Source organism: Poecile atricapillus, chromosome 8 (assembly GCF_030490865.1).
Source record: "Poecile atricapillus isolate bPoeAtr1 chromosome 8, bPoeAtr1.hap1, whole genome shotgun sequence".
In the NCBI taxonomy this organism is placed as follows: Eukaryota; Metazoa; Chordata; class Aves; order Passeriformes; family Paridae; genus Poecile; species Poecile atricapillus.
This window is the reverse complement of record NC_081256.1, coordinates 21,152,488-21,180,287: the sequence shown is the minus strand read 5'-3', so window position 1 is coordinate 21,180,287 and position 27,800 is coordinate 21,152,488. Positions and strand designations below refer to the sequence as shown.

General features: G+C 39.1%; 1 protein-coding gene across 4 annotated transcripts in view; it reads right to left on the bottom strand.

The window, feature by feature from the left end:
* Window positions 1-1,001: 1,001 nt before the first annotated feature.
* Window positions 1,002-27,800, bottom strand: part of TBL1XR1 (TBL1X/Y related 1) — a 110,013-nt gene continuing 83,214 nt past the window's right edge. For all 4 annotated transcript variants that reach the window (XM_058843827.1, XM_058843826.1, XM_058843829.1 and 1 more), the window contains 14 exons: window positions 23,580-23,682; window positions 21,290-21,435; window positions 19,570-19,789; window positions 17,463-17,595; window positions 16,321-16,462; window positions 15,970-16,033; window positions 15,771-15,868; window positions 13,979-14,039; window positions 12,682-12,803; window positions 12,125-12,199; window positions 9,541-9,668; window positions 9,200-9,365; window positions 8,210-8,311; window positions 1,002-6,509 (listed from right to left, as the gene is read on the bottom strand). In XM_058843827.1, the coding sequence (XP_058699810.1) occupies window positions 6,483-6,509; window positions 8,210-8,311; window positions 9,200-9,365; window positions 9,541-9,668; window positions 12,125-12,199; window positions 12,682-12,803; window positions 13,979-14,039; window positions 15,771-15,868; window positions 15,970-16,033; window positions 16,321-16,462; window positions 17,463-17,595; window positions 19,570-19,789; window positions 21,290-21,435; window positions 23,580-23,637 (1,542 nt within the window). In that variant the 5' untranslated portion in view covers window positions 23,638-23,682 and the 3' untranslated portion in view covers window positions 1,002-6,482. The remainder of the gene's footprint in view (window positions 6,510-8,209; window positions 8,312-9,199; window positions 9,366-9,540; window positions 9,669-12,124; window positions 12,200-12,681; window positions 12,804-13,978; window positions 14,040-15,770; window positions 15,869-15,969; window positions 16,034-16,320; window positions 16,463-17,462; window positions 17,596-19,569; window positions 19,790-21,289; window positions 21,436-23,579; window positions 23,683-27,800) is intronic.

Genomic DNA, 27,800 nt, shown 5'->3' with positions numbered 1-27,800 from the left:
TAAGGCACCTACCTGGAATGCTGTCTCCTCTTCACAGGATGGATCTGGCCATCACTACCATGTGAAAGCAATATGTACATAACACAACACTGCTCTGTGGTTCTTGCACTTGTAACTAATGAAATATCAACTCACAGTCTGTCTCAGAACCATGAAACTGCTCCAACACTGCTGCCTCAAAATCCAGGTGATGCAGAAATCCTGCAATGCACTCAGACTCCAGGTGAAGGGAAGGCAAGGCTGGTTTTACACTTGTAAAACAGTCCCTCCTCTGTTTTCAATTAATTACAGGCTCTTTTCAACAGCAAGTTTCAAAATATTGGAATCAATTTTGATAGCAGAAGGCTACTATAGAACAAACCAGCAATCTACAAGAGAAAGCAGCTATTTCACCATGAAGTTCTAGACACATTGAAAAGGAACTGTCTGAGTTCCCTCACTTGGATTATGACATGACTCACAATTCTAAAGGTATTAGATCATTATACACATGATGCATGTATGGTATTTAACAGGTGAATCTGAATGGTTTCACACATCTGAAATAGGTGACACAAACAATGTTGCTCTGCACAGCCAAACTGAGTCGCTCTGTAACACCAGATCTCCCTGACATAAGATTCCATCACCAGGAAGGAGCTGCTCCCACGCCTCCAGAATCTTCTGGGCTGCAGCTGCAAGCACCACTGGACTCTTCTGTTTCACAGGTGCAGGGGTGAGGGGAAGATGGAGCATGTAAAACACAAAATAAATCAGTTCCCCTGAATGGAACAGCAGGACATGGTGACAGGGGACGGTGTCACCGTCACAGGATCTTTGTGAGCCCAAAGATGCTGCAGCCACACACTGCTTTACCTCCTGCTGCTGTTTGCACCTTGTCTTACATGTGCCAAGCTAAACATTAAAAATAGTGTTTCAGTCTGTCACTTCCCCAGCTTAATGATCTGCAAACCTTCCATCCCAAGTGTTTAAAATCATTGGTATAAAACATTCAGCCAAGGTAATATCAAAATATATTTTATTCTGGACCTCTTTCAGATCTGATTCAAATTACAGTTGTCAAAGCAATACAATGCAAAGGGAAACTGCAACAGAAAATGTGCCTAGAAGGGATATAAGGGCCTTGGGGACAAATCATTGTGATGTAGAACCAAAATACATCATAAAGTGTAATTAACATGGTCCAGGACAGTATAGAACATCTATTATCAGTCTTCTTTAGACAATAATCATGAAAACTGAACAATAAAAGTCCTTTAAACAAGTACAAAAAACTGTCATGGGCTGGTTTACACTTTTACAACAGTTGTAGTTTAACTGGATAACTGAAGAAATGATGCAGACATTTTAATCCAGTGCTATAGGTAGGCTCACAGAATTAGACCCAAAGGATTTGTAACTCCAAATGAAACCATTACAACTACAATGTCAATGTCAGGAGAGAGAGAAAATTACTTCTGTATTCTAGAATTACTGTTCTGCACACTGCAGTCTGTTGAGGACAAGATTGCAAAGTACACTGGACTAGCAACAACATGCAGACTGTTTTCTTGTATTTACCCACAAATGTCAAAAAACATTATGAAGTAAAAATGAATGATTATTTAAAAATAAAAAAACAAAACAAAACAAAAACATGCCTCAAGTTATTGTCAAGCTTCAAACTTAAAGGCAGAGAAAGCGAATTATGTACTCAAAACTACTGATCTGAAGCACTATTAACACTAAATCTGCAATCCACTCGAAACGGCAGATTTTCCTGCTTCGTCTGCCTCCCACCAGACTGACAGTGAAGACAGTCACACTTTCACAGCTCGTGGTATTTCAGAGCTTTCTCTAGAGGGAGAAGTGAGGACTGCTCCATGTCTCTCTCCCTACGGAAAATGTCAGGGATCTTGATGGAGATTTACTGCTGTCTCCCGAAGCCGTGTTTGCTTCTAACATGCCACAATGTTGCTTCTGCTTTCTTCAGGCGTCTGGAGAGGGTGGAAGTGATCCCACTGGGGAATGGCTCTACAGGGCTTTGGGAAGGGAGGCGCTATCCTGCTCTTCAGATGAAAAGGAACTGGGCTAAATCTGGCATGCCCTGCTCTGGCAAAACCCCAGGGACAGCGGGGACCCTCGGCTCCAGGGGGATGTGGCTCGTTTTATCCACACCGGGGTTCGGCACAGCCCCGGCGCCTCCAGCGCTCACCCCGGCACGGGCTCCTCGTGAAGTGACAGACAGTGGGATTTCTGGTGAAGTAAATACTGGAAAAATCAGGTCCCAGGGCTCCCCTCTTGCGCTAAACAGACAAAACCAGACAACCTTGCATGGACAGGCTGCAGCCCCCAGTCTGCAGTGGTAACAAAGCTCCTTCCTGCAGCAGAATTGAAGGCGTCAGCTGCTGAGCTCGCTCTGCTGGCAAAGCGGCACCCACTGCTCTCCCTAAACACAAAGGACATGCCCAAGGTACAACGCCCCATCAGACGCCCTAGCATGAGGTAAGCAGTGTAAGGAAAAAGGAGTGCTTTTTAAAATGAAAATCAATTAAAATCGGTAGAAATCTTTGGCCTTTCTCTCAAGATGCATTAAAGTGTCACGAAATCAAGAAACATGCTTTGAAATGCCATGTCGTTCTGACTCTGGTAACTACTACCTCCCCTCCACCCAACCCAGAAAAAGAGGCACTTTTAGTGTTTCATATAAGATTTCCAATCATCTAGTAGACATGCTAAATAACCCTGCACAATGGTAGTCCCAGAATAAACTCAGTTTACCAACATTACAAAGAGTCTAAAAAAGCTTTTATGAAGACCTAGATATTCTCTTAACTACACTAAAAAGTCCACTGGTTGGGAATCTTTACATCAATTTAAAAATGCAGAAAAAGGTAAAGTAAAAATAGAAAAAGACGAACTCTACAGAAACCTGGATCCGGTCATGCAAAAATGAGAAACGGGATTCAGAGATGGATGCACAGAGAGACAGCGAACTCAAGAGCAGTTCATTTCTTATCCCATCATTAATTCTGAGCCCAGCTTTTCCCCTTCCTTTTATCCTCTGTTGGGATATTTGCCTGTTACCGCGTTGAACTGATAAAAATAGGAATGACTCCAATTGTAAGACTGAGGATGTACGTACACGCTACACAAAGTCAGGGCCTTGCTGCCCTTTGGCTTCCCCTTTGAAAGGAGCAGTTTGGACAGTGCACCCCAGCCGGGAACACGAGGCCTCTGTGCTATGCAAGACAGGAATGAACGTCACGGTTCTGTGTGGTTTTGTCCGGTTTGTGGTTGGCAGCGCGCGGCGCGGCCGGCACGCGGCGGCTCCGGGCGTGCGGAGCGCGGGAGCAGGAGCAGCACTGTGGCATGCGAGGCAGGACAGCTGGACAGCTACGGCCGGAGCTCGGCTCGGGGACGTGGCCTGGCCCCAGGGCAGCGAGGCAGGACAGCTGGACAGCTACGGCCGGAGCTCGGCTCGGGGACGTGGCCTGGCCCCAGGGCAGCGAGGCAGGACAGCTGGACAGCTACGGCCGGAGCTCGGCTCGGGGACGTGGCCTGGCCCCAGGGCAGCGAGGCAGGACAGCTGGACAGCTACGGCCGGAGCTCGGCTCGGGGACGTGGCCTGGCCCCCGCTGGGGCAGGGCTCTGCCCGCGTGCCCGGAGCGCTCGGGCCAAGGGAGCCGGCGTTCCTGCCGGACCCACAGCTGACAGCCCCGGCCTGGACGTGCTGAAGCTCTGGTGTTCTCTATTTCTGAGTGTGTGTGATGCTATGCTGAAGCAATTACAATTACAACCAAAACAGCTGATGATTGAGAAAGAGGAAAATGGCAATACCCTAAAACATGGCTGTGTGATTTTGCAGCTATGTCACGGAATTCCACCACAATTGTTTAGATTGGCTGAAAGAATAATCCAATAACTTTTATGAAAATGAATAAACTGTCCATATTAAAATACAAAAGTACTATCAAGAATCACTTCTGACTTTCAGGATTTAAATTCAGTGCAATTGACAAATGCATTGCTAAACGAAAAATGCAGCTTAAACATACTCAAAACATTTGTGTCTATTCCTGGGAGCACAGTTTAAAATTATTGCACAGAATTTTTTTTTTATTTTTATTTTTTTTTCATTAAATGACAGAGGTCAGCCACAGTCATGGACCTCCAGCAATAAAAGCAATATTTCAAGTGCCAGACACTCAATATATTAGGTTTCCTACATATTGTAACTCACAGGGTAATTGCTCTAAACATTTGCAATATGTTCCAAAACCCTAAAAATAGCTGGCACAGAACCACCACGGATAACTGTCTTTATGGATATGACTTGGTGTTGGTTTTAAACGCTGTGTGTGATAGCAGTATAATCCTGGGGGGTAGATAAACAATGTATTGTTGACTTGTCTTTACCACTGGCAAATTGCTACCCTACCTTAGCCAAACTCAGACTTGCTTCAAGTCGTGTTTATTTCATGGAAATAGCAGAAATCAATGCCTAATGAACAACGGTTAAAATGTCAAAGCTGCATTATCTCAATTAAATGAATTCATACTTCACTTGGAGGGGGGAAAAAAAAACCCCAAACGAATAAAAAAATAGGTTAGAGACTAACAATCATAAGCCACAAAATTAATTGTGATTGAAATAGTGTTATAAAACCGATAACTTTGCAAAGCTCTGTAATATAAACCATTCCTTAAGTAAAATGTCTGTGACATAAATTTGACAACCTCTCTTTTTATAAATTTACACTCTTGGAATCTTATGCAAGACATGATGCAACCTTTTCGACTACACATACGCATAAACACAACCTCATGCTATCATTTACAAATAAAATCACTATTAGTATACTTTTAATCACATGAGCAGAAAAAGGTTTGCCATATACATCTGTCATTGTAAGAAAAATACTTGATATTGTAAACAGAGTAAAAGACACTATATAGTAGTGATTATTAAAAAAATAGCAGCTTACATCTACCCTATATTTGGAGAAAAATGTAGTCACAAGATACAATAAACTGCAGGACCGGAGCAGCAGGGGAATTAGTGCAAGTATTCATCTTTTAAATAAGCTGAATCACTGCTATTAAAATAAACTTGAAGCAAGTCCTCTGTTTAAGATTTTTTTTTTTTTTAAATCTAAGGTAGTAAACATTTTGCCTCTTAATGGCAGTGTTATCAAATATATGCCAAAGATTTTATTTTAATAAAGAAAAATTACATGAAATACTTTTAATACTGGAGTTTGGTTACAATTATACATCTAAGCTCCTACAAATAATGATGGGCAACTCTCAAGGAAGCTGTGGCATGAACCCTTGTCCAGAAAGATCTTAACCTCTTAAACAAAATCCCCCAGCTATACTTTGCTCCTTTTCACAATAGTGCACAATTGAACCATATTTTAGCTATGGTCTTAAAGCAACAGAAGATGCGTTTTTCCTCTTTTTTTTTCTCTTTTTCTTTTTTTTTTTTTTTTGCATCCCTGTTTGTTTTAGGTTTTTTTCCTGTGTTTTTGTGCCCTTCTGTTCTTAAGTTTGGCAGAATTATGTCCCAAATAAGAAATTACTGCATTCCAGCCATGTCACCAAAAAGTCAAACATAGCACAATACCCATTTCCATCCTACTTTGTAGATGAGGATGTGAAATATCACGCTGCAAAGAAGGATTTTTTTTTTTTTCTTCTCTCTCCCTAATCCCTTTTCCACCCTCCCTCTGTTCACAAAATTGTGCTCTGGGAGCCACAAAATGTACCAAGTATTACCAGGTTCAAACTACCTCTTCAAAGGATTCATCGAAACATTTTTCAAAGAAACTCTTTTTTTTTTTTTTTTCCCAAGGTGAAAAAATATAAACAAGAAACTAAATCACTCCCTTACTTCATGCATCCATAAATTTAACCAAAACAAAACAGAAAACCCAATGTTTAAAAGCAAAGAAAAAAAACCTACTGCTGCAGATTTCTGTTAAGTCCATTTTCTCTGTACACACAAACTGCTCAACTACTGAGAAGGAAAACAAAAATACCCCATAATCCACGTGAGAATGGATTTCATGGGGGAAGGGGTAATGAAGGCTGCCATTAGTATCTTCTGATTTTGGTATGTATATGGGTCTGCTCTTGTATATGGTATATTTCTCTCTCTCTCTCTCTCGTGCTCTTCTGTTTTTCATATCCAAAACCTTTAAATGTTATTTTGGGGCACAGCAGATTCCAGCACTTGGTGAACAGGATTCACAAGCTGTGACAAAACTCTGTCATCCTCTTCAGGGTGTAATTTTTTTTTTTTCTCCTCTTTTTTTTTTTTTTTTTTCTTTTCTCCTTTTTTTCTTTTTTTATATACAGTATATGTATATATTTCTTTTACATTTGGCTGTAGTGGACTGGCCATGGTTCGATTGGGACTATAGCAGTACATGGGTCAGGGACAGTCATTTTGGCTATGTACACATTCATAGTCGGTCCATGGCTTCCAACTAAGAGCGCTATTTCCGGAGGTCTAATACACAAACCTGCAAAGAGAGAGACACAGATACAGCAGCTGCACAGCACCACGGGCCTTTACATTCTGTGTGGAGTTTCAGAGCAAAACCTGTGTGTAAGCTTAACCTTATATCTATTAACAATGATTAAATAATATCAAAATGACCAGGTGAGCCCTTTATGAACCCCCAAGCCAGCCCCAGTGCTAAGGGCACTGCTGCCTCCAGAATTATTATCAGAACAGCAACATCTTATGTAAGCTGTTTGCTTACATATTTAATACTGTGAGGCCGAGAACTTATTCTAATCTAGTTTGTAAAAAAATAAAATGAAATGAAAGTACATGGACAAGAACTAAATAGATCAGAAAAAACAGTTAACGGTGTACAAATTCCAGTTTTACTCTTCCCAAAATCTCCACCAAGTAGTGCTTCTGGGTCTGTCAGATATAGAAATATATTAGTAAAATATAACTACATACAAGACAATACCACCTGCAAGCACATTTTAAACAGAGTGGAGGAGAAGGGCTTTTGCTAGAGAACAATAGAGAACAAATTAAGCCAAACATTTTTTAAAATATCAGAAACTAAATGAAAACAAATCTAATCCAAGTACAATCAGCCTCTTGGGCCAAATTAATTGAAGGACTGGAAAGGTTACACAGTATGTATAAAAAAGGGTCATCTAGGGGGAGTGATAATTTCTATTCAGGATATGCCTTGAGCTTTTGTCCTTTTATGATATTTCCTATACTTACAAGACTAAAATTATATGAAGACCAATCAAAATTAATTCTCTAGCATTTAGGCCTCTTCAAATCTAGAACTTACTATTTTGTGATTTGAACTCTAACAACTCTAACTCTTACTTACCAGCACTCAGGAGGGAATGCTTTGGCACCTGTGTTAAGATACCACCTGAGACTGCACTACTGAGCTGCCAGGATTGCTTTTTGCTGACGTTTGTTAAAGGAAGCTACAGCACTTCAAAACACAATTCCCTTATCAGCCTTATTTTAATTTTGCTTTTCCTTAGGCTCTCCTCTGCTTTCTTTGCAAACCATGGAGAGACAGAGGCAAGCAAAAGCCCCAGGACTGTGCTCCTTATGATGACCCTGCACATTCCCATCCCACTGCAGCTCTGCAGGACAGTCAGAGCAGTCAGGAGGTGATGCTCCTACACCCTGCAGCGAAATGACAGTGGGAGCATTCATGATTAGTTAAACATGATTTTATTCCCTGCTCTTCCTAGGCAAAGTAAGCAGACTGATATTTATATATAGCTGCTGACATTTTTAGGAACTTTTTAATTACAAGCATTTAGAAATCTGCACTTTGTTTGGCTGTTGAATGCAATGCAGAAGGTATTTCACTCCTGTCATGCATTATAATAATATCACCTACACTGAGCATTTTCCCTCAAAAAGAGCAGAGAAAGAAAAACAAATTTGTTTCCAAACCAGCCACACTGAACACACTGACACAGTAGGCCCGAGAAGGAACAGAAAATATTAATTGGAGATATCTCCACCTTCTGAGCTTTTTGGACTGGAATAAAAATATTCTCCTTATAATACCACAGCAGCTTCACCACAGTTGAAAACATACAGGTGAGCTGGTTGCATTCAACCTTCAGCTAGAGAAGGAAATTTTGTCTCCATTGTTGGTTAAAAGATTTCCAGAAGATGTTTATTATTAGAACACCCACCAAGTCAAGCAACACTTACTGAACCATCTGAAGCACTTGCTCCAACTTTGTCTCCTGCTGCATTCCAGCAAACCTCAAAAATCCCTCCTGTTCCCCGATAACTGTGAACTAGGGCACCTGTCTAAAAAAGGAACAAGGCAAGTAATTAATACAACAAAATCAACGTGAACAAGCACAGTTTGTACATGTAAAACTTCCCCACTGCTTTTAAAAGCTGAAATTCTCAGAGGAAAGTGGTCCAGAAGAGATTGTGGACAGTCTCAGCATCTTGTTAAACAATGTGGCACAACCATTTCACCTTGAGCTCCTGTGCTTGACAGGCAAAGCTGGGATGGTCACAACTACTTCCAATTACTGAAATGAGCCTTTCAGAAATTAATACCCAATGCCCAGAAGCCAGAGATTGCATCATGCCTGACAAGGTCTTTAGAGTTTCAAACATAACAATCTCTTTTATTTTTTGGCAGAAATACAAAACAAGTAATAGTGTCCTTTATGAGAAAGTTTCATAGAAATACTTTCTCATCATTATCTTCCCTCACTTTGCATTCTCTTGTTTGTCAGTGAAATTCATTGAAACAGCCAATCAGATTAGTATGTCTACACCCAGTCATCATTTTTCACAAAAGCCCCTGTTTTAGCAGGAATTTGAAGTTCAGAGTTAACAGAGACTATTTTTGGATGAAATATGTTCTTGGAGGAACTTTGTTCAATTTGGAGTTTTGTCAGTGAGTTTTTGGTTTGTTTGGTTTTTGTCTTTTTGGTTTGGTTTTTTTTTTTTTTTTTTTTGATAAGACAATGTGAAGACAAGTATTACTTCACCACAGGCAAGCATTCAAAGTGAGAAATTAAATGTACAAACATTAAAAGAAATAATCTCAGAACAAAGAGAAAACCAGTGTGTTAAGAATGACAAATCTCATTGTGGCTGAAGTATGATGGATAAACAAAGGTTGAAAGGATGGAAAAGACCAAAACACAAACTTCTCAACACAGAGAAGAGCAATACCTGTGTATTCCAGATGTGTACACATTTATCAAAGGAGCCACTGGCCAGGTACCTGCCATCAGGACTGAAAGCTACACTGTACACAGGTTCTTGATGTTTTGTCAGAGTATGAATACAAATTCCTCTGTCTACATCCCATAACCTAACAGTAGAATCAAAGGATGCACTGTCAAGAAAAAAAACAGATTAATTACATCTCAATTAAACATATTTTGTTGCTAATACAAACAGAATATGATAAAGTATCTTAAATGCTTCAAAACATTCTGTGAGCTTACATTTATAGAAAGTGAGGTAAAAATAATGTTTAATAAACATTTAAAACCAGGATTAAATAGTACCTTGCTAACATAAGATTGGCATTTGGATTATTTGTTCCTGGTCCTGTAGGACTCCATTTGATAGTATAAATTTCTTTGTTGTGTGCTTGTAAATCATGGACACAACTGTCTTGTTTCATACTCCAGATCTACGATAAAAAGAGAGGAACACACAAGTAATTTAGCACAATATTGTACTAAAATACATTTTACATGTTTCTTCTTCATCATTTGCAGGCTGACTGTTACATTTTAGGCCACTCAAAATATTTGCTATGATTGCTAGGTTTCTAGAGTAGTTATGCCAAATTTTATTCCAGGACCTTTCATTCTCTGTGTTTTAAGCCCCCAACAAGGTCAATGAGTAATAAAGGTGCTGCCTGTAGAAACCAAACTGCCTGAGGGAACTGCAAACCCCTTGAAAAGTGCAGGGATGAAAGCAGATGCTGAAATGAGAAGAGCAATATGTAAATGCTCATGTCTGAGTTGATAAAATATCACGGTCCTATTTTTAAATTAACTTCTTGCTACACAGACTGAGAAAAATAAAGGGACAGTAGAGAAATTTTCTGTTTTCCTAAAAATCCAGAGACACAAATACCACTATGGCATTTTCCTGACTTATTAGCATTTGCATTGCCAGATTTCAGTGTTCAGTACTTCAGAGGTCATTAGAGGACTCCAACTCCTCTAAGATCATGCTCAACAAAAAAAAAACCAACCCCTTTATTCTATTAAGAGTTTACATTGCTTCTACAGAAGGGATTTGGAAAGGCTTTTATACCTTTTCCTACATGTTAAATTTGATAAGGCAGATAACCACCTGAATGCTATTTTTAATAATATGTGTCTCAGTAATGCTTTTAGTTCACTTTTTCTTTTAGAAAAAGCTACCAGGAGCATGTTTAAGCCCAACTGTATTTAAGATGCAATTGAGGTGCATGTGTAAATAAATGGTGCTTTTCAGCACTGCTTTTCAGCACTGCTGCTTTGCTGAAGAGGAAATTGATTTTCAATGTGCAGACAAAATTGAAATTGTATTTCCACTTTAATTGATGAGATCAAAATCTAACTTCTCTTCCCAAAACTAACATAGATGAAAGAGTCCCTATCAGCTGCCCTAGTGAATATTAAGTTGTAGATAGAAACTAACCAAGTAAATAAATCACTAGGCACCTTCCATGTGCTTCCAAACCTGGTATTTATTCCTTCTGCCATTGAAAAGTAAGGGATCCACAAGTGATTAGTGATGTGTAGACTTATCCTCCAGCACTTGACATTTGAGCTAATATTGAACAAAACAATAACATTCTTTGCAGACTGGGCTCCATTTGAAACAGCCACCAAGAAGCTAATTGCTGGAATCCCACAAATGCTGACACATTCTCAGCTGTCACCTCTACTCACAGAGAGGCAGCAGCAACAGCTCCAGCTCTAGCCTGGAATTCATCACCCTGGAGCTGTTTAAGTATTAAATACCTGGCTTAAGCTGGCTATTTTGACTCCGTCCACTGCCAGTGGAGAACAACTGATGCTCTCAGGGGTTTCCTGAGATCCTGAGAGGGATTCCTTTTTGATGACACTTGACTTAAGACATTTAATTTAGGAAAGGATAACTTGCTCTTCAGCAGTGCTAAACAGTGCTGACTGGAGATGTCTAGACATCCAGCTTTAGACTGAAGGCTTAATGCTTAAGTGTTGGTATTTAGATAAGGTGATTTCCCTTGCCAGAGCCTGACCATGTGCCAGCAGGAGAGATATGTGGCTACTCACTCATTCAGCCATTCCCTGATTAAACAACAGTGAGCTGGATGGAATTAACTGTCCCAAGGGTTACTAGCAGGACAGTGCTGTCAATGTAAAAAATGTATCCTGAAACTCTACCAAGCACAGTGCTGAAGGTCTCAGTGAATGTAAAGCAGGACAGGAGTAATGGAAAGCATCTGTACCATGGAAGCAGCACAGGCCTGCCAGGCATGAACAGCCTCATTTCTGCTGGTTTGTAAGGATCTCTAGAGTGGCCTGAGGTCACATGTGTAAGTTGCAGTGTCCTCTGCACTCACAAGTTTGATCCTGTTCTACAAGAAAGCACGTAGCTGTGAATGATTTGGAGGACAAGTGTTGGTGTGATTGAAAACTGCAAAATGACTCCTGATGAACTGGAAAAATCCAGGAGTGCACAGGAAGAAACAACATGCCAAAGATTTTAACTAGAAAGAAGGGGAAAGCAGAAGAAAACCAGGAAAGGAGCAAGTCACCCATTCTTGTATGTGCTACCCGACATGCATTCCAACTTTTTCTTTTAAACAAAAGCAACCATCAAGCATGACAGCTTAACGATTAATGACCTGATTCTGCAAACAGCTAAAAGCACCTAATAAATCATGCTCCCAGTCTCAGGCTGGCAGCCTGTAACAAGTTCTCTGGACCAAAGCTTGGACCTGATTAACAAGGATTTCTAGGATTGCCTAACCCTTTTATATTAAAAAAAAGAACAAATACTGGTCAACACAGCAATCACAGCGATACTGCTGGAATATCCAGGCTAATGGAGTGTATTCCAGAGTCCTACAAAGTCAAGTGCCAGCCCCAGAGCTCCCATTACCTTTAGAGTCATGTCATCAGAGCAGGATGCCAGCAGATTACCAGTTGGATCCCATTTGATTGCATTTACTTCATTCTAAAAGTTAACAGTGAGAGTAAGTTGGAGACTTTCCTTCCATCATAAATGACAACTTACAAAAGATAAAGCTGGACAGCAGTTATGAGCATTTGCATAGCTGTCAGGCTTTTAACACTTAATTTTTGTTCATAGCTTTGCCTTCAATAACAACAGCTTTTTGCTATCCATTTATCACACTTCCCATGCATTCTTGTACACCATGTGGTAAAATCTTGAAGTTATCATACTGCTTCTTCTTCTAGAGCTCACTCTTGCATCCTGGCACTGGTAAAACAAGCTGTACACGGGGGTGAGAATTGTTCTGATAATCACAGAGATTGTGATTACCATAAGACCTTACACACAACTACCTTTGTGTGCATCTACTGCCTGTAGCCAATGACCATTACACAGGTGCTGGGCACTGGTTAAGTTTATTAGGCCCCCAATCTCTCACTAATAAAAATATCACAGAGCAGCCCCCTTTTTGCAGTACTTACTGTGTGACCCTGGAAGGTTTTGATGGGCCTATCTTGTCCTAGTTTACAAACGTGAATACACATGTCTGTACTGCAAGAGGCAAATGTGTTGTTACTCTGCCAATCAACATCTAATGCTGGTGCTAAAAGGAAAAGAAAGATATTTAAAGCTATAATACGCACTCTGCAGGAATTTGATGTGCAAATTTAGCATTCACCACCTTGGAACAAAAGCCAACAAAGAGCAATCGTAACTTTAGACCAGTTCTGAAGATAAACACTATGAACAGTAAGAAACACAGCTAAAACAAGTCTTACACAAAGTGGAACAAATTTAATATAAGACATCATAATATGGAACATATTTGTAATCAAAGTTATAGAGAAGACAGTGCAGCAGGACATCAAGTTGTAGCTAAGGCATCTATAAACAAATCTCAGGAGGCAGCACAAGGAACAGGTTCCCACAACTTCACACATCATTGTGCATCAGCTCATCTCCACCAACATCTCCTGCTCATGCTCAGGGATGGCAGCCTGGGAAGGGTAAGGATTTATTTCCTTTCTCAATTCCAGCATTGTAAGGTGTGGTAACTTGAAGCTTAATCATGGGCAACATGTTCCATTTGCTCAAGCCAGCTATTTATGGCAGATGGCACAGAATGAACTGCTTGCAGTAAATGCTGAGCTGATGTTTTTGACTGCTGTCATGCCACTGGAAATGTGGCACAAGCGGAATAAAGAATGGACCAGGACACGTTTCTTAAAGGCCCTTCAATGACACGTCTGTCATCCTCTCCATTCTGTTTTCCAGCTGATTCTGACAGGATTGCTCAGCAGGCAGCCCACAAAGCAATTTGTCTGACCTCCTGCACTCCCACCCCAGCTGGCCAGTGAACAGCTTTCAGCTGGTTTGTGGCCAATCTGGGGACAGTGGAACAATGGGATATGGGGGAGGATCACTGCAGCAGGAGGATGACAATGCAGTCCTTAGGTGATAAACACTAATCCCTTGTGGCCCACTCACTTGATTTGTCTGCCACCATACTACAGAAAGTCAGGAATACTTGGATTATTTATCTCTTATGAGTTTTGTGGAACTGCAATAAAACTGTGAGTTATAAAATCAGAACAAATCCATCTTTGTTGACATTCTCAAAATTCCAGTATGGGACTCAGTAACCAAAGACTACCTGTAAGATTTTAAAATTATGCCAATAATAAGCACCATAAACATCAGATTTTTAAATTTATTTTTTAAAATAACAGCTTTTTGTCTTTTCAGATGACAAATCTGAATGATGAAATCAAGACTTACCAGAATGAAATGGAAACTGCTGCTTGGCTTCGCCAGTGTGGGCATCCCAAATAATTGTGGTCTGTGTTAAACAGATAAATAAACAATAAACAAACTTGTACAAATTGGTAATTTCCCCACAATTACCACCACACCCAAGTACAAGAATACCTACCCTGCTCACCATCACCCAAACCTGCTCTTGATTATACATTTCTAGAGTTTGATCCAGTACTAAAAGAAATAGTAGCAGATGTACAGAAAACAGTAGATAATTTAAGATTGCATTAGAAAGGTGTTTAGCCACAACATTTTGGGGTCTAGAGGGAAGAAGGAATTTGTGGGCTTTTAAACTGTTTTATCCCCTTAGTCCTATTTATATTCTTGTAATCCATTCCACACACCTGTTTTAATTTCAAATACTTGTATATTCAAATTGTAGTATCAGCTACTCACTTGTTCCTAAGGAGATGTTATTAGCAATTAGTCACATGCTGAAAAATTTAAGGGTGTAATTTTATTCTGTTGTTCTCTGCCAATACTTTCATAACCTTCTGAAAGGTTAAAGAAATCTTATGTGACAGAATTAGTATCATATCATCAGTGTATTATATGCTAACATCCCTGCCCTACCTCAACGATCAGTGAAAATTTTGACACCGAATTCCATGGAAGCATGAACTGATCACACAAAATAATTATGGAAAAGGGGCCCAAGGTTCTGCTAAAGCAGAATATTTTCCAAAGCATAAACTCAGTTTGTTTAAGAAGTTTTATTGACTGAAATGAGGTTTCTATTTCTTCCTTCATTATTTTCCTGCAAACGAAAGCTGTACCTCCACAAATATTTAAAAAATGGCATAACCATCACAGATGCCAAAAGAGTAAACACATCTTTTCCATGCTTTGAGAGATTAAATTTTCCTTCCTTTGTGCCAGCACAAGCATTTATAAAGCTGGCTAATAAAGCAAACCAAGTAAATGCATGCAGGGGAAAAAAAAAAAAAACAAAAAAACAAAGGAGAAAATTTACTACTTTACAGTGACACTGCCAGTTTTAAGTGGTTGTACTGAGGTTGCAGTTTGCCACTCTCACTAAGAGAAAACCTGTGCTGACTTCTGCACCTTGAATCTGTTACAGAGGAAAAAATCAACTCTCCTTACTCTTGCAATAGTCTATTTGAGTCTCTGAATTCACTTTAAGTACATTTCCCATCAGTCTGTGCCCTTCCTATCATTCATAAATAAAACCTCTCACACTAACAGCAGCTTTGAACTGAAAGACCTTGTAAACCTGAATTTGTTTAGAGATGTGAAATAAAACACAGTCAAACAATGAGCTCCATGGCATTACACAACTGGCACCTCCCCAGTCACATATATCAACTTCCCTTATGTTCCAGCTCTAATCTTTATAATCATTCTGATTTGACTGATATCCAACTCAGCCTGAATCTATCCCTCTAGTACAACTCTTTTTTTCCTGAGGCTTTGCATGTAGTGGTTCACTGAATTAGGATTAGGTTTTACAAAGGTTTCATGTTTCTGGTTTCAATACACTTATTTTCCAACTCAGACTAACCTAAATGGGAAGAGATCCACAGACATTGAAATCTAGGAAATTAAAATATGTCAATAAACTACTATAAAACCCGAGGAAACATAACTAAGCATAACAAGATCTTTGTAAGCACATATTTACATCCCATGCCTTTGGTTTCATTTACTTACTTTGCATAGTTTTTCTATTTTGCTTACAGTTAGATTATAACGGTGAAGGAAAGAATTTTAATTTTACCAAAGATTATCTCACCTTGTCCACTCCTGCACTTAAAATGAAGTTTCCTTTCTTGTTCCATTTTAACGCAAATATAGGACCTTTATGTTGCCCTAAGGTGCTGGCAAGATTACCTGAAAATTTATATTGATATGAATACATTAAAAAATAAAAAACTATGCCGTGAGCCACAATATAGGAAAATATATCGTAAATTAAGAAGTATTTTGCTTACCATCTTTAGTCCATATCCTTGCAAAGCCATCATAAGACCCAGTTGCTAGAAGTGTACCTTCACTCTGCCAGCAAAGAGGTTATTTATTTATTCATTTTTACTGCTTAACTCAAAGCTAAAGAGCACAAAGCAAATTTGAGGGAGAATTGATCGGCATAGGATTTACGACATTCAATTTCACTGATCACAACTCGTTAGAAAGAAGTTCCAAAAGTACAACAGAAGTTACAACACTGCTCAAAAGGGAAATATTGAGCTCTGCCATGGAGCACACACCGCTGCTGTCACTTAAAGTCTGACAGCACGAGGTGCTGTGAGCAGGGTTCTCCTGGGAGCATCTGCAGCACTTACGTTCCAATCCAGCGATGTCACGTCCTTGTTGCTGGGCACATCCTGCCCCCCTTCCCGGATGCAGTGCCGGAGCACCAGCTGCGTGGAGCCGCTCGTGCTGTTCTCACTGAGGTTCCATATCCGCGCTGTCGAATCGCCAGAGCTGCAAAACACCCCGTGGGGATGGAAATGCTGCTGTTTACACATGGACAACCCCTTTTATTTCATCTATATATTAACATACATCATTAGAATGATGCTCTGTAAGAGTATGTAATGTGCACTGTACCATATACTGATAATATACAATATATTAATAATATGCGCTATTATAATATATGGTATGTAAAATAATAGATAATATATATTATACTTATATAGTTATGTAAAACATACAGTTTTTGCTCTGTAAGAGTATATAATGTGCAATGTACCATATACTGATAATATACAACATACTAATAATATACACTATTAGAATATATGGTATGTAAAATAATAGATAATATATATTATATATATAGTTATGTAAAACATATAGGTTTTATATATATTACATACATAGTATGTAATATAGAATATATACTATATAATGTAGCAATGTATATATGTGCTATACAACATATATGTGATATAGCATATATTGATTCTGTATTATAATTATACATAATTTATACTTATATGTTGTGATTACGTGTTTATTATAATAGATTAATCATATATAGAATAATTATATAATAATTATACATAATTTGTATGTTTAGTATTATTTTATTAATATTAATTGTATTTAAATATTAAATTATATTTATTTAATAGTATAGTAGTATAATGATATTATTTATTATAATAATGATAATATTGATTATAATTATGTTAATAATGATAATATTGATAATGATAATATTTATAATAATGTTAATAATAATAATGTTAATAATGTTAGTAATAATGTTAAAAATGTTAATGTTAATGTTAATGTTAATAATAATAATAATAATAATAAATTTAATTTTAAGGCACTATTTTCTAATCAGCACTGTGGCATTTGATGTTTGGGGCAGGTGTTCCCTGAGCCTGCAGCCCTGCCCTGCAGCAGCACAGACACACAGACACACACACAGACACACAGACACACAGACACTCATGGGCAGTGCACGTACCCTGAGGCCAAAAGGTCACTAACGGGATTCCAGGCACAGATGAACACTTCGGATTCGTGGCCACGCAGCACCACTGCCTTGTTGGGAGGGATTTCCACATCTCCATCTACTTCCATCATATCCGTGTGATTATCTGTATTATGGGAAACAACAGCATAGAGAGGTGAATTTTAGTATTTTGGGACATTGTGACTCCTGTATGGTTCAGATTCTTCTGTGATGAGTGCAAGAATTCACAATTTATGCGATTCAAAAATTTGATAGAGCTGTCATGCTCTTATTTTTTCAGTTCCAATTAATGAAGCTATAAACAGATGGGGAGTTTCGAAAATGTGAGAAAGCTCCTCGCTCCTGTAAACCTTCACATCCAAATGGATTTAATTTAGGAGCTTCAGAAATAGGGCCAAAAGTTAATTTTTTGCTATGCTAAAAAATAAATGCTGTTACAAGTACTCTGTTTTTCAGGCCCAACACTGCATAGCACAATATGTTACTAGTCTAGCTTGTGCTGTAAGAATGCATTTATAACACATTCATTTTCAAAAATCCCTCTTTTCACCAACTGCAGTCAAGCAGGTTTTAAACCTACATCTCCAACACTCCATTTACAAAATGACTTTAATAAATATAATCACATTTGGTGACAGAGCAAACATAACCAAGCTTCTCAAACTTCATCAGCAATTACCATGGAATTATGGCAGTGTAACTTTCTGCATGGAAGTGAGGTTGAAACCATATTGTTCTGTAGAACAGTCTGGGGGTAATTCAAGTGACAAAACAGTTTTCTTGGCATCTACCATCAACCATTTTCTATTATTAAAAATAAATTCAGAATGACTGCAAATGCAGAATGTAAGAAGTGCTGCACAGTTCACCTGTTCCATATTTATTCACTGCAGTTAAAGAAATAATTTCACAGCTATTGCTTAATTTAGCATCAAGGGTTTCTGTCACTGTTTGTGCATGTGAGAAAACAGAAAAGACTATTAAAACGTGAGTATTTTTTCAGAAGGAGCACCATATAAAGCATTGCTTCAGAGGATCGATGCCAGTCTGAAGCACTGTACAGCCAGCAGGGGTTGCTGGTAGATCACATTTAACAGGGCTGAGATCCGAGCTCTACCCTCCCTCTATCCAGTTCACAGTAATCAAGTAAATACCCCTTTGAGATTTTCAAATGAAAGCATCAAAGTAGAGATCATTTCTTTCAGCCAAAGAATTTATTTCTAGCTTTTTATCACATACACTAATCAAAAAAGCTAGTGAAATCAGGCTGTAAAACTTGTACATGGCTCAATATTCTCTTAAAAATGTCATTTCTTACAGGAAAAACTGTAAGTCCCACACTCAAACATGCAATTCAGACTTCCAGAAAAGTATTTTCAGAATCACAGTTTAATGCCCGACCCAAACTCTTCCATACTAAGCCTCATTGTACAGCATGTTCCTTTGACCAGTGATGACAAACAGAACTCATTTATTTCACCAATCACAACTAAAATGGAATTAATGAATAAAGAAAACCTGAGAGCAGTTCCATCGAGCAAATTTGAATAGCAAACAGTGAAAACTGATACTGGTAAAAGAGACAAGAGACACAGAGCTTGTCCCAGTAACCCTGACCTCAACATCACTAGAAAAGCCAGGTACAGCTCTTGGATCCATGGGATTTACAGAACCTTTTAGAGGGAGTTTGCAGAGCTTCACAAGCAGTAATCAGTTTTAACCAGCCATGGACTGGCAGACTCCTCTCCTCATTCCTTGCACAGGAATGTGTCAATTTTTTTTTTCCTTTTTATGCAAAGGCCCTGTGAAAAACCTTCAGGTGGTGGAAAAGAAGCAGTAATGGAAGTGAGACCACTCAAGGGAATACTGTGAATTAATGAATTCACAACTTTGACTTCTGCAACCCCAGATAAGAAAACTAGAGACAACCAAAGGTGAGACACGATCTGTTCAAGTATCAGCCATGATGAAGGAATTCTCTGCAAGCTGAAGGGTCACTCCAAACTCTACATTTTTACCTCATTGTCTACAAGCTCATACTATGTTAAACAACTAGAAACTGCTAACCCAGCTTAAAGTCATTTATATCTCGACTTACTTGCTATAGTGTGTGCTCCATTCTCCTCTCCATTTGCAGTATTTTCTCCATTTTTCGCTGATCCCTGTTGGTTGGTGGCGGCTGCAGCTGCAGCAGCTGCTGCCTGCTGTTGTGCAAGTTTGTCTCTGTAGGCCTGTTGTCTTGTCTGTACCACATCAGGCATCACTGCATCTATCAGTGAGAGAGACTCTATCGGCCTACCATCAAACAAGGTACCATCCTAAATTACAGCACAGGGAGAAAAGGGAAAAAAAAGAAAAAAAAAAAGAAAAAAAAAAAAAAAGATAACACCAAGTACAAATTAACATTATGGGCAAAGATTCCAAGCAAAACTAAAGAAAATGTTTTCATTTAATATAATAAAGCAGTTTACATATGGTGCTGGAAGTGATATCTCATCATTGTTGTGGTTAGGACTTTTAGTGGTTAGAATTTTAGTCTAAAGTTAAGTGGCCACCATAAATATGCAAAAAAAAAGCCACTGCAGACCTCTGGGAGAGCCTGTGGAATCAAAAGCAACTTGTTTTGAGTTTGCTGAATTGTCTGCTAAAGCAAAAAATTCTGTAAGCTATCTATGAATATGATTTCAAACATGAGTGGCTGCAGCAAAATCTAATGGTTTGTTTGAAGAGAGAGCTGCAAACATTGCAACTCGGGTCACTGACTTGTGAAGTTATAGTCTTATTAGACTAATACTTTCCATAAACATATTATCTGGGGAGTTGACTAGTTTTCTTCCTTTTTTCAAACAGTGCTGGCATGCTTTCAAACAAGAAGGAAGAATTTTATCCTGAAATGGACAAGACCCAGTTAAAAATACCCTTATACATATGCTAGGGCTTTGTAAGGATCTATTTTTAGGGACTAGAAGGATTCCTTGCAGTAAATATAGGGTCTTCTATTCCTATCATTTGCTTTATTTTCCTGAGGCTTCCTAAGGGAAAGGATTTGCTTCACTAGAACTGTGAAAGCCACACAAACAGCAGACATACGGGAGACTGGAAAGTGAGCAGAATTAATGGAAAAAAAAGTTTCCTTCTGTAATCTAACTGACACACAGAACGGCTTCTCACCTTCCAGGCACAAATGAGAATGGAAATTGAGGGAGAGTGTCTGCACCATCAGGCAGGAAGATACATAGCTTTCTGTACTGCTGGAATAACCATTTAAACATCAAATTTAACAGATCTTGCTCAAGATGAATTAGCCAGCAGAGGCAAAAGGCAAACTGGCATATACCTTCAGCCTTTCTGCCACAAATTCAAACCCTCTCTCTCCTTGGAAACCTTGCCTTTGGGCTGACATCATTTCACTGTGATGACACCAGAGCCCAAACAAGAGCTGCACAGTGCTCTCCCATCTCCCTAGTCCCAGTCTACAAAAACAAAAAATGAAGAGATTACTGGTCTCAATTATTATCCTATCACACTTGTCTGGATGCACTACAACATTAGAGTAGGGTAAAAACTCTACAGATAACGGACCTTGAAGCAATGAGCCAGAACACCATGCCTGGTGTTGTGTGGCTGCACTGGGCAGAACCCCCACCCAGTTATGTCACTCCACTCTGGTTCCACCACTGGAGTCATGGTGAACACCAGCAGTAAGGAATCTGAAGTAAAAGTAAATAAATAGGATACAAGAAAGTTAAGGAAATATACTAACATTCAAACTTACTGCAAGCAAGGACACAATGCTCCTGCAGGCAAAGCCTCCTTACCTCATTAATACTGACTTCTGCCTCTACATACTGCAGACCTTTCTGGATGATGGAAATCAAAGCAGCTGGTGGCACCAGAGCACCATTTATATTAGACTGGCTGATATGGCTCTCTATACCAAAGGTAAATGCTGAATGGGAAAACCCTAAAGACAAGGCAAAGACATCAGAATTGATTTACAGACAGACAACGCTACTTGCTGTACCACGGTAGGACCTTCTGTTTAAAACCTGAGCAAATTATACAAAGTGTAATGCTACAGCATGCTTCTGAACTACCAAAAACTTGTCAAAACACCTCAATTCCCTCATAGTCTAAGTGTACAAAAAGAGAAAAGCTAAATTCATATATAAACACAGCAATTATTACAGTATCAATGGCAAAACATTTGTGCACAAGTCAATATAAAATAAATAATTCACCACAGCATTTAAATGTGTTTATATTTTCACAAACTACATGTAAGTATTGCACCTTATGTAGCATTTAATTTAAAAAAATATATCCAAGACACAAGACTGCTATTTTCACTCCCTGATTTGATACCCATGAAAATGAAATGGATCTGTATGTGAACAGAACTCAGCTCATGGAACAGTGCTGCCATAATTTTGTATGCTCTGGCATTTAGAAGTACATCAGCACTGTGCACTGATTAAGAAGTGGCAAACATGTTATGGTGCAGCAATGGCAGCTGCTTGCTATTTATTTGATCACCCTGAAAAATTGAATTTAAGCTAGAGAAAAATAGTTGTTTCAGGAAATTAACTTTATTGTCGTAGCGTTTTTTCTTAAACCACTATTTTTTTTTTCTTTTCCCCTGTCAGGTAAGCAAGAAGCTGCCTGCAAACTTTAAAATGAAGATGAAGCAATTTTTAAAGTTTGGCTTCTATGACAAAAGCAATCTGCAACTGGAATAAGAACGTGTAGGTGTTTTCAGTAAATTCAGGCAGAAAAATGAGGTTTTGCTTTTTTTTGACAAGCAGAAACTGTAACAGTCTGCCATCCACCATTGCCTATGGTTCTTCTCTGCCTCAATTTGGGAAGTCCATGAGCAGTGGACATGCGTTGCACCAGTCAAATGCATTTTCAGTAAGCCTGAAGCCGCCCATCAGCAATCACTAAACAAAAACTACGAATCAATAAATGTTCAAACAGCAAGGTAAAATATGAAATATATGTGTATATTTTCTTATATATCTACACATATATGTATTAAAGCTGATCTCTTACACTGTTGTCTTAAGACTGAAGTTTATTTTTGCTTTAATATGCAGACTTCTTTTATGTATTGCTGAGATCATATTCCCTCCTGCCAGCTGACAATCATCACTTGTTCATTTACTGAGGCATGGCCTGACTTCCAGTCAAATCTTCCCATTCTAAATGTAGGCTGTGTTAAGCAATCAATATCACAGTTGTGAGTAAAAGATGATGTTGTCTCTTAGAGAGCTTCACGAATAACCACCACCACAAAACTCCCTGCAGCCATATGGCTGCATCTAGAAACCCAAACATGCAACACAAACTGCTGATCCGACTGGGGTGGGGAAGCTTTAAAAATAAGGGAGCACTGCTGCATTCTTATGCTGTGCAGACACAGTCAGTGTGGAGGGAGATGACAGGAAAAATGTTTCTTTTCAAGTCTGGCAATATTCAAGTGTCTTTTGCTCTTTGTCCTAAGAAGGACAAGATCCTCCAAAAAAAGGTCCTGCAGGGACGGAGGCTTTTGAGAACCCAAAGAGTTATTCCTGTAAAAAATCTGTTCATCTCTATTTAGAATCAAGTGATACAAGTCACAGTCACAGTTGTCACATCTTCCTTTGAAACACAGCCACATCTGCCCTCCCACAGTCACGCTCAGGCAAGGAATTCGGCTGCACAAGACCGGCTGGCAGAAGCACCATCACTCCAAGACAACAGAAGAAAACAGCATTTTGCTGATCATTCTATTTTCTTCTTCAAGCAGCCCTGAAGAAAATGGTGCAAAGTGCCATCATCACCCTGCAGAGAAGTGATCTCCAGGAAAATGCATTTTAGCAATCGAGTGAGTCCTTGGCTGGTTGACTGCCATCTGAAGACTCCAAATGACTAAATCTGATTAAGTTACAGAAGGTAACTTGGCAGGAATTCATTCTCTTGTTGAGAAGAAACACCAAGAAACAGTTCAGACAGAAGCACATGCCTACTGGCAAAATAATTAAATGAGCCTGTGTTTGCTAAAGCCAGTTGCAGATGAAGATCAAATAAATTATGCATTGTTTAATAACCAGAATTGTAAAAACTCACCTGACTCTTGCAAGTATCTATATACCAGGAAGTTAACCTCATCACTGCTTATACTCATCTTTATTCCCAGTTAAACCATGAGGTCACAACAAAGGACACAACCCTGCAAATAAAAAAAAAGTAGGTCAATTAAATATTTTTAATAGCTAATAGGTATTTCCCAACAAATGTTATATTTAAAAGTAAGTAGTTCCCTGGCAGCATAGACAATGGCTTTATTTTATAATGCAAATAAGTCTACTGGAATCATTAAAAAGTCATTTGTCTCACCACAAAATAAAGATCAGTAAATTAAATATTAAAGGGCCGGATTCTCATATGAGGCAAGTTGGTATGGACTGGGAAACTCTGCTGTTTAATACCAGTATTAAAGAAGGCCTTATTTCACAGGTTTTAAAAAATAATCAAGTGAGTTTCATCCAATCTACATTACTGCTATGGAACACATTTTTTATAACATAGCTTTCTTTCTGCCTGGTTAACAAAGACCAAGAACTTGGTTTCACATTGGCATCCAGGCAGGTTCTCACTTTTACATTCTAATCTACTCCAGTTTTCAGGTACTCCCGCCCTAGTGAAAAGGTACAGAACAGTATGAGATACAGAACATAGTGTCCGTTCAATGCAAGCCCAGCTAATCCCACTGAAGACCAGAAAACATCTCAGCCATATCTTTTGGCTTTTCAAAAGGAATTCTTGACATTAGAAACAAACTTTATACAGTCCATTTTTCATAACATTTCTATAGGCTTTCAGTCAGTGCTTTGAAAATACTGATGTGAGATATATATATATTTATACATGTACAATTTTTCCTTGATTTTAGTAATAGCAAATATTTAGCAAGAAAAATAATGTATCAGACTGTATATGCTTTTGATTATAAACTTGGAAAATATGAGGCAACAACAGTCTTTAAAACATGAAGAGACAGAATACAGTGCTTTTTTTAAGTCTCATTTTTGAGAACATCCTCATGCTGTCTGAATGTTTGAAAACTTTGACCTTTCCAAGTAAACATGTGAAAACATCAGCTTCAAGAACATGTTATGGAATAATGTCCACCTTCTGTTCCTATTATCTGTCCAGCACTTTTCATCAGCAAACCTTCCCAGGTTTTTACCCAGCTGACCACCACCATTGTTTCTCCTATGGAACTGGAGTCTGAGAAAGCAAGTGACTTTCCTACTGGTATTTGACAAAGATCAACTTGGATTCTCATGTAAAAAGGTACTAGAAAATGGGTTTTCCTACACTGTTCAAAATAAAAAGTTCTTGCTACGTGGCTGCATGGGGAGGCCACTTGCCACTGCTGCTCCAAGTGGGAAAGTGGTGAACACAATCGAAAGTAACAACTACAAGGTCATGATTGGCATTATAAGGCTGCCATGTGTATTCTCCCTGGGTATCTTTTCCTAGCCAGAACTCCCAAGGTAACAGGAGGAAATGACCACACTGTTTTTCTGATAACCTAACTTTGAGTTTTACCATTCATCTGCAGCTAAATTGGACAGGATGTGACTTTCCCACAAGTCCCATCATGCTGTACAAACATGATCCAATTAAACCCCTCAAGAAGAGAGGCTAAAGGATGAACTTGGGTATGAAGAGTATATTTTCCTGAAACCACATCTGGACACCCCTAAGCCTGCCCCAGGTATGTGGTCACCCAACTCACAGCCATGATGTTGGGGAGGTGGCTTTAGTTTCTTAAGGAAAAAAATAAAATTGCAGTTCTACTTAAACCCTTCTCATTTCTAAAGGAAAAAGCTGCCCCAAGACAATGACTTCCAGTAAGTGCAACACGACTGGTAAAGGAAGGCACATTGATACCAACCCTACTCCCACCACAGCCCCAGCCACACCTGGGGTACAAGACATCCCTGCCAAACTCCAAGACATACTTTGAGGACTTGTTTACTGAACAGAATATAAAATGAATGGCATTTTTAGCCATTTCATGCATTAGCAACCAATTCCACCATGTGCAGGACCAAACATTAATTTTATTCAGCTATGTTTTGTTGCCATACGTGGAGCAAATTATCTGTCTTTAAGACTGTTTTTTACAGAAAATTGCTGTAGGAAGAGGAACAATATTTTCCTTCAGAGGAGAAGGTAATTAAGTTTAAAGAGACTCATAACGAAGGGCTTTTTTAAACATTATGTACATACACACACACAAATGGCAGTATTTGTTTCATGGGTATGTCACAGATTTTCAAAATCTTGCTGCATCACCAAAAACGATAGATCAAACCACAGAAATCTGATGAAAGTGCTGTTTGTCACACTGAGAGGTGCTGAATTATTTATACAGAGAGGGCTCCCCCCTCAAAGCAGAACCCTGGAGATGCCACATCAATTCACCTGTTATGTAGCTGGGTAGCTGAAGGAAATTTAAAAAAAAACTAATGTTTTGCTTGTTTGTCAAAAGTGTTCTTCACCCTGGCCCAATCAAAGGAGCCTCATTTCTTCCAGGCTGGTTTGAGTGTTTTGCACAAGAAGCTTTGGTCCTGCCCGGCTATCAGGAGGTGGCACTGCAGCACTGGCTGTGGCACCCTGGCCACCAGAAAAACACAGAAACAGCTCCAGAAACACACAGTTTGCCTGATGAAGGGCTTGGAACTGGAAAGGGTGCAAAAGATTCCTGCATTTTACCAAAATACTGCTTTGTGCATGTTTTCAGTGCTTATTTACATTTTCTGGAAGGTGTTTTCTGTGTTTCCCCCATCCCAGGCCCTGTGGCTCGGGGCTGTGTCCCACAGCCAAGTGACACAAAAAATATGAGAATAACAAGCAACACCAAACCACCTTCCTTCCAACCCAAAGCAAAATGTCACGTTAAAGAGAAAATACAGTAGAAGAGGATACAATAATTATTTCCCTTTAACACACTCTGAATTAACACCAGGCTTACGCTGCCAACCCTCAAAGTGTTTGTGACAACGGACCCATGCATGTACACATGTACCCCACATCCTAAAAAAATTACTTCATCGATGCTGGCTAATTCCCCCCAAATTCACTGTTTCCACAAGCAATCAACTACTTATTTTTGGGCACCTTAAAAGATATTAGTATTGCTCTTCATTTTATATGCAGAAATTAAATCACCAAAAAGACACATAAAAATGAGACAAAGATAAGTAGAAGTTAACACGCAATTCCTAGCAGAATTAGGAATAGATATGTAGCCTAATTTACATAGGGACCATTAAAAATATCTTAAAATATTTGCAGCTTTATGTCCCAAACCCATTCTAAAAATGTGATGAGATTCTCAGGGCCCTTTTTTTTCCTTGCCCTTAGAAACATTTCAGGTCTTCCTCAAAACATTCTGTGGAATTACTTGGCAAAGTATGAAGCATCCACATTGCTGTTTTAGATCCAATTATGCTTTTAAAGGAAATGTCTCCCATTTGCCTCTACTTTTGTTTTGCGCCCTGGAGCAGGTACAGTGCATGTGAAGGGAATTCCTCATTGGTAAAATGAGGATTAAATATATAAAATACACCATGACAGGTAAAAAAGGGATGGGCATGAGAGCTTATGAACGATGCCCAAATTGCTCATGGGACCACACCAGGATCAATATTCCCTGCTCAAAAGAAAGTCCATTTCAGCAGGCCTCTTCCCAGGTTTTATTTCCCTTCCCAGAGGATGGGCCTGTGGTTTGTAACACCACTGCTCAGTTACAATCAGCACAACAGCCAGGTAATCCCAGGTAATTTTTAATGCTGCTACAGAAAGTCCCTAAAGTCCCAAAATTTATCAGGCATAACACATATCAGCCATAAAAGTCAACTATCCATAGAGATGCTGGCCTTGAGATTTACTCACTAACAGGTCAGGAGCAGAGAAGACACACGCCTGTGCTTCAGACAGACTGACCCACTCATTCCATGCCAGGAATCACACAAAAATTCATTTGGAAGCTACCTTTTTCAAGGGAAACCTGGTTTCTTACCTCAGAGACAACACCAAGTGTGGCTTTGCTTCCAGCCTGGCAGAAGTGTGTGTTTCTGTGCCTGCCCCAAGGCAGACAGGGCAGGTCGCACCCCAGCACCTCTGTCCCTTGAGGACCATTCACACACTTCATACCTGGGGTAAAATTTACAACTAAAATCCATTAAGAAGGAGATCGAATTCCACTCTCACCAACACCAGATCTGCAAGCTAATCAGCGCCCAACAGTGCAAACCCAACTGTGTTTCTGAC